This window comes from Gadus chalcogrammus, chromosome 21 (genome assembly GCF_026213295.1).
Source record: "Gadus chalcogrammus isolate NIFS_2021 chromosome 21, NIFS_Gcha_1.0, whole genome shotgun sequence".
Classification (NCBI taxonomy): Eukaryota; Metazoa; Chordata; class Actinopteri; order Gadiformes; family Gadidae; genus Gadus; species Gadus chalcogrammus.
The window spans coordinates 8313196-8321172 of record NC_079432.1 but is presented as its reverse complement, the minus strand read 5'-3'; the positions used below and the strand labels follow the sequence as shown (position 1 = coordinate 8321172).

General features: G+C 46.3%; 1 protein-coding gene across 1 annotated transcript in view; it reads right to left on the bottom strand.

Annotated features, from left to right (window-relative positions):
* The window catches only part of xkr6b (XK, Kell blood group complex subunit-related family, member 6b), a 1963-nt gene extending 1375 nt beyond the window's left edge, over positions 1-588 (bottom strand). Inside the window, 1 exon segment of the mRNA XM_056581921.1 lies at positions 576-588. Within this exon segment, the coding sequence (XP_056437896.1) occupies positions 576-588 (13 nt within the window).
* Between the last annotated feature and the right edge of the window lie 7389 nt (positions 589-7977).

The window sequence follows — 7977 nt, the reverse complement described above, 5'->3', positions numbered from 1 at the left end:
GAGCGAGAGAGAGCGAGAGAGAGAGATAGAGAGAGAGAGAGAGAGAGAAAGAGAGAGATACTAGGAGAGAGAGAGAGAGAGAGAGAGAGAGAGGAGAGAGAGAGAGAGAGAGAGAGAGAGAGAGAGAGAGAGAGAGATAAGAGAGAAGAGATACATGGAGAGAGAGAGAGAGAGATGAGAGAGAGAGAGAGAGAGAGAGAGAGAGAGAGAGAGAAGAGAGAGAGAGAGATACATGGAGAGAGAGAGAGAGAGAGAGAGATACATGGAGAGAGAGAGAGAGAGAGAAATACAGGGAGAGAGAGAGAGCGAGAGAGAGAGATAGATACATGGAGAGAGAGAGAGACAGATGGGGAGAGAGAGAGAGATAGAGAAATAGATGGAGCGAGAGAGAGAGAGAGACAGAGAGAGAAAAGAAAGAGAGGAGATAGATTGACAGAGAGAGCTACAAAGGGAGAGAGTAAGAGTGAGGGGGGAAGTGTGAGAGAGAGATGGAGTGATAGATGGAGAGCAGGCTTAGAAAGGGAGAGGGAGAGATGGCACTAGGTGGCCCCTGGGAGCCGCTAAGTGATGGTAACCTGACTCCAACATGTTGGAGTCTGGGAAAGCGCCTGATGAATAAGGCAGGGTGGGTGAGTGTGAGGGAGGGGGTAGTGGTGAGGTGGGACCATATGGAGGGGGGGGGGGGGGGGGGCTACAGTGCAGACGGTCTTCGTGAAACACAGAGAGATGGACTGCTTGGCATGGTGCCAGGACTTTTTGATTTCATTCACAAAAACCCTTCAGACTCTATGTCCAACTGCCTCCCCCGTTAGCTGCCAGTCAGCCAATGGTGACTCTGGGACTGTTACTACTATGGAGCAAATGGTTTTATACAAAGGGATTTACATTGATTTTTTTTGGTCATTAAGAAGCACGTAGGGTTTGGGCCTGTAGCTTCAAGGACGCCTATTATGGGTTAGGCTGTGAACGTTCGGGATCGAACCCAGTAGCTTTCTGCAGGGAGTCGAACCCCCTGACCTCTCTATCTGCCTTTTCTTATTATTTTGTTATTTCTTATTTCTTACACAAACACACACACACACACACACATACACACACACGCACCCACCCTCATAAACACACACACACAATGCTAAACTGATGATTTGGCGACACAACTACAGCCTAGCAGACATGTGCGAAGAAGTCTATCGTTTACCTCCCACTCTCGCTAGTTGTTTGAGCCCAAAATGTATAAGAACTTCTCACTTTACTCACCAACATGGGCTTATGTCTGGGTAGGGGTGGCAGGGAATGTGTCTCTACCAATTCGGAGCCATGTGTGATGGAACCATGCCATAATTTTGACTCACCAGAACAACGACAAAATCCTACAAAAAAATCCCCCAAATCCCCAAAGCACACGGCCTGCTCAGCAGTGTGTAGTGACTCCTCCCGCAGCGCACCGTAACTTTACATGCACAACAATGCTTATAATCAAACCAAAGGTTGAATCTCATCATGACGACAAATCAATAACTTGGGGAGGAGAAGCGGCCGAGCTTAGCTGAACGCGAGGTGTCTCATAGCCAACCCAAGGAGCAGCCTTCCAGAAGGCATACAAATGAGAAGAATATATAAATGAAATCCAATCAAGCCAAGCCTACACTCGCATGCAAAATGTCGACGAAGGTTTGTGTAAACAGTCAATTAAATCAATTCTTCCCACATGTGGATACACACACACTCATACAGATACACAAACAAACACACACACACACACACACAGAACTAATTAGGCACCGGCACACATACATGCAGAGGGGAAAATGTGCGCCTATGGATCTTAGGTTTAGAGCGATAGTCTTCAGGTCACCACAGTGTTATACCGTAATATACACAGAACTCATCTGTTTGTGGTGTGTGTGTGTGTGTGTGTGTGTGTGTGTGTGTGTGTGTGTGTGTGTGTGTGTGTGTGTGTGTGTGTGTGTGTGTGTGTGTGTGTGTGTGTGTGTGTGTGTGTGTGTGTGTGTGTGTCGTGGGAAAATGCATGATGGCTGAGGTTTTTAATAAAAACAGGACAGAATGGTGTGGATGGAAGGAGAACATTTAGCTGTTTACATTTGGCACAGCGTAGTGTAGACAAGGCCAGAGAGAGCAAGACAGAGACAGAGAGAGAGAGCGAGAGAAAGAGAGAGAGAGAGAGAGAGAGAGAGAGACACAGAGAAAGGGAAATACAGAGAGATAGTGTCACAAGAGAGAGAGACACAGTGATATAGAAACATAGAGAGAGAGAAAGACACACAGACAGAAAGGGTCCCACAGAGAGAAAGATACAGCAATAGAGAGAAAAAGAGAGAGAGAGAGAGAAGTAGATAAAGAGAGAGAGAAATAGAAAGAGAGAGTGAAGACACACACACACACACATACACACACACACACACACACACACACACACACACCAGACACACACACAGATAGAGTCACCAAGAAGGAGAGACACAGTGCCAGGGAGACAGAGAGAGAGTGGGTTAGCAGGGGCGGTAGAGGATAGCGATGGGACTGAAACTAGGACGAGGCAGTGTGGCCCTGGCTGGGGTGGGACCCTGCTCCTAATCAGGCCTGAGCAGCTGCTGTTACCGCAGCGTCTCCCAGGGAGAGCGGGGGGAAACCGCTGCGCATCCTCTGGGACCTAGCAGGGGACCCAGACGGCGGACGCAGGGGTCTCTGGCCTGACGTTGACGGGCCCCTCACCTCATTCCCAGGCGCTCCCTTGTTCCGGTAGTCACCAAAGAACTACTGGAACACGACGCTACAAATGTGCGTTAATGTTGCGAGAGAGGGCGGGGACTTCAAGTGCATAGGTTAAAAAATGCAAGAAGCGAGAGAGAGAGAGGGGACTTTCAGTTGCATTGGTTTAGCTGCTTGAGGCGAGAGAGAGGGAGGCACGTTCAGTTTCATTGTTTTTTAGCTTTGAAAGAGAGGGAGGTACTTTCAGTTAAATGGGTTTTGATGGCTCATAGAGAGGAAGGGACTTAAGGAGGGTGGAGAGATAAAGGGCGGGACTGTCAGCTACATGGGTGTTCAGCATGGATAGTGAGGGCGGGACTGTCACTTACATGGGTTTTTAGCGGCGAGAGACGAGAAAGAGACAGTGACTACTGATAAGGGATATCCCTTTCCGTTACATGTTTCGGATATTGCTTTGTCAAATCTTTCAAAATACCCTGTATTTATTCTACTTGTCGTTGTTGCTCTCCTACTTGTCACGCTGTGATTCTTGCCGCTCTAGGGGACGGTTAACTGGCATACGCAGCACAGGAAGGATCAAAGGAAAAAAGAGAACGGAAATTGCATTGGGCTGGAATGAATTTGATTAGCCATTACAAGCTAAAAAACGACCAAATAGTGACATCCTTCATGGACGTGTCCACCCAGATTCAGGATGTAGGAAGCTACCCAGTGGACCAACCAGTCCACTGGGTAGACTGGTAGGTATCCCTATCCATTATTCATCCAGGTGCACGTGTGATGTAACTACACGGTAGTATATTGAAGGGTGAGTTTGGAGCAGAATCAGAGGGTTGGTGTAGTAGAACTGCGTTCCTCTTCCTTCTCTTGGGTTACATTTGGAAAAGAGATTGTAGTGTGAATTATTGTAAGTACAAAAAACATCCTTTTAATGACTTGAAAGGGGGCGATCGTTACACTCCACGCTGTACTTGGTTCTTACCGAACACCTGTTGGGGTTTGGTACAAAGATTTGCTCGTAAATAAAGAAAAAATCACTCAAAGAATACATAGCTCTGGCAGACTTCTTAAATCCTTCTATCCTTAAAAACGAACTTGAAAAAAAATGTCATGCGCTTCAAACCTAAATGCGTGGGTTGCCGAGTCGTTCCCATGCAAACCCCGGGAAAAACTGCCAAATAAGTTCCACAAACCCCCGGGGGATTACGGCGCTCCCGGGAGCGTTCAAACTGAAATATCATGTGGCAAATGGGATGCGACAGTCTCTTGAAAGTCAACAATCTACAGGGAAGAATAGCTGTCACCCGTCTGCACACAGCAGAAGGGCGGGGTAGACAGAACCTGCAGGGTGGCACACAGACAGACAGACACGCAGAGCAGACAGACCGACTGACAGACAGACGGATGGACACATGTACAAACAGACAGACAGACATAGAGAGACAGGCAGACAGGCAGACAGACGGGCGGACGGACGGATATACAGACAGACAGACAGACAGACAGACAGACATAGACAGACAGATCTACGTTGAAACAGAATAACAGACGTGGCACACAGACAGACTGATACGCAGAACTGACAGATAGGGAGACAGACAGGAGGACAGATATGAGTATGAGAGACGGACAGACAGACGGACGGGATGGCAGACAAAAGAAACACAATCAAACAGAGACAGAGAGAGGAAGAGAGAGAGACGGAGACAGCCAGGAGGAAACGTCTCTGTGTGTGACGTCTGTATTCACGGCTGACACTTGAAGGACCCGCGATGCAGCCGGAAGCTGTGTTGGCATCATATGTTCCCCCCCGACCCATCCACCCTTCTCCCCCACCCCCAGCCCACCCCTAGCCCTGTGGCACGGCCGAGATGCATGGATGGCAGTGTGTGCAGTCACGATGCACATCATCCTGCCAGCCGCGCATGTGATATAGATCACAGCCTGTGTGCCCTAAGTGGTGGTCTGTGCCGGTGACGTAGGGGATGCGTGAGTGACAGTTAGGAGCAGCGGGGGGGGTCCTGCGGCAGAGCTTGACCCCTGACTGAGACCTCCCTCCACTAGAGCCTGGAGCATTCCACCCTTTGGCTATTTTAGGGAGCACTCCATTGAACTGATGAACCAATGAACCCGCCACGCACACATGCACACACGCACACATGCACACGAAATCATGCGCACGCACACACATATATACTCCGGATAGCATTTTATTATTTGGTAACTTTTTACGCCCTGTTATAGAAAGGAAATAACATGGATTTCTAGCAGAAGTTTCCCGGAATTCTGTGTTTGTTTCTGGTTGGTTAGTTAATTACTTCGTTGTCAATGCATAATGTCTGTTGAAAGGACAGGAATAATGCTGGAAAGATCTATGTCAACTCACCAAAAGCCTGATACCTTTTATTTTTTATCTTTATTTAGTAAGTTATTTCAAGTGATATTCTATGCATGTTATTTTATTTCATCCTACCCCATATAATGTATATTTGTTTGTTTGAATTTCTGTCTTCACCTGTGATATCTCACACCAATATCTCCTTATAGATGTCTTTTCTCCCTCAATCTCTGCAAACTCTCTCTTCTTGTTGCCTCTTTTGAGGCACTCCTTTTAATGTGTAACTGATTGTGTTAATTGTGCATGTTAAAGCTCTTTCCAAACACTGTTATAAATGTGCCCTACAAATAGAGAATATGATTATGATAAAAATAATAATAATTTATATTATTGTAACTCAGGGAGAGTTGGACATAGTTGCCTTCCAAGGAGCAGATGCTGTGTGAAGAAGCCCTCAGCCTAACCCTGTATGGTAAATGGTATCTCTTTCTATTAGGACAGATGTGTGTACAAACACAGCTCTGAAATTTCAGCCAAGAGTCAACAGTTTACTGTACCATGACATCATACTAAATTCAGCATCTGGGCGAGGGTAATTAGCAAGCTTTGTCGTATGTGTGGCGTGTGTGTGTGTGGGGGGGGGGTGTTTGTGTGTGTTTCAATGTGATTATATGCCTGTGTTTGTGTGTGTGTGTGTGTGTGTGTGTGTGTGTGTGTGTGTGTGTGTGTGTGTGTGTGTGTGTGTGTGTGTGTGTGTGTGTGTGTGTGTGTGTGTGTGTGTGTGTGTGTGTGTGTGTGTGTGTTCAGGAAAGTGCCACCCCCCCAATTTACACTACGGCACATCAAACAGTCTCAGTGTGTGACACACTTTCATCAAAGGCAGCTCCCGGGAGTCACACACAGCTTTTTGAAGGGCGCAATATGTCATGGCTGGGTTGATATTCTCACAAACCCTGTCCTGGGTGAGCGTTACTGAAGAGCGAAACCCAAAGTACACCCTAACACAAAGCCTGTAGATCGTAACACATTCACACCAACAAACCCGCAATTCTTAACAAAAGCCTTGCAACCAGTGGCCTCTGTACTCGACACACCCAAGAGTCTGTTGAAGAGGCAGCACAACACATTGCGCACACTGTCAAACAATATAAAGGAAGAAAGAAATTGATTCCTCTAAGCAAAGAATGTGAAAGCACTCATCTATAAATAGTCCCTTGTTCTATAAATAGGTGGACAACATTTGCATCCTTGAATGAAATGTGTGTGTGTTTGTGTTAAGTGTGTGTGTGTGTGTGTGTGTGTGTGTGTGTGTGTGTGTGTGTGTGTGTGTGTGTGTATGTGTGTGTGTGTGTGTGTGTGTGTGTGTGTGTGTGTGTGTGTGTGTGTGTGTGTAGGTATTGGCCAGGGGCCTTCAAACCACCTTGGCCCAATCAGGCACAACCCCCCTCCCCCCCCCCAACGCGCCCTGAGCACGCTCAGTAGCAACCAGGTCAATAAGTCATTAGTGAGGACTCGGGCTGCGATTGGTCCAATTACGAGGATGCTGTGCTGTGAGTAGAACTCCGGACACACACACACACATAAACACACACGCACACACAAACACACACAAACACACAATCATATGCTAATATTCTAATATCATGGCAACGATGAGCTGAACGCTGTATGGAAGCGGTGCATTAGCTGTTGGGAGTCATTTGGTATTCCACTCACACACACACACGTTTCCCCTGAATAGGTCAGGACCAAGAAACCTTTGGAAAGATCAACACTGCGCCCATTCTCACACACATCAGTCTCGGTATGCATCTCCACGTCCACGAAGCAAAGGGTCATGTGACCAGCTGTAGACGGACTGCATTAGCTGTAATGCATTCTAGGGTCCAGCAGTCCCACTTTTCCTAGTATAGTGCTTCTAGAGGAGGACCGAGCACCGAGCCTGGGCCACAGACTAAAACACGACCAGTGGCCGAGTTACGCCTTGTCTCCCGTTTCGTTATGGGGATTTCATGGATGTGGATGAGGCTTCCAGAAAGGGATTCTGTGTGTTAAGTGTTTTTCTACAGCGGCCAGCCTTCACAGTTTATACAGTCTAAACACATTTATACAGTTTACAACTACAGTCTGAGTTTGTTTTGTGAATTATGCCCTTACAGATGCCCATCTCCATCAACCTGATTGGTTTAAACAATTATGAAGCCTAGAAAGTGACATGTCTTCCTTTAGACTTCTGATGTTTATCTGAAGACTTATTTCCGAGACTCCCTGTTCTTTAACTGATATAAATTCATTGATTCTATTATTCCGTTAGACCCAACGATATTATAGTAAAGCTCACATCGGTATCTTATTGGAGCGCCCATTCATAGGGCTGACGCCAGTTTCTGCCTCTACACATAGAGTGGTCAAATAAAGCTTTAGTTCTTTACCATCCCGCCCATACCAATATAGTTTGGGGTTTAATCTGTGTCTGGGAAATGCTGCATGAACCACCTCCGGAGTGCTCGTCCGTTTACCTTGTTTCTCTGGAAAAAAAAACCGTTGAACCTTTCCCACCCAATTCAAGTTATACTTAGCCCCGAAACCAGGATACCTGAGGCATCAAGTTTATGCTTAATCTTAGCCCAAACTACATTAGTTCTCGCTATTTAGCTTCTGTAATAGTTGAAAAAGAAAATAACAAATAGAACGTGAAGAAAGAAAATAGCAACATTTAGAGAGAGGGATCTCTATAACTAGGTTAAGCTGGTATTGCAGACAAACACAGAAGCCAGGTTTAAATGTCAAATGAACTCATTCTAATGTTATGCAGAATATAAATAGATAGTCTTCAGATTATGTATTTTTTTCTTTCTTCACAGATATTGTTGTAGCAATGTCGGTGCTACAACTACTATCATCGGGTT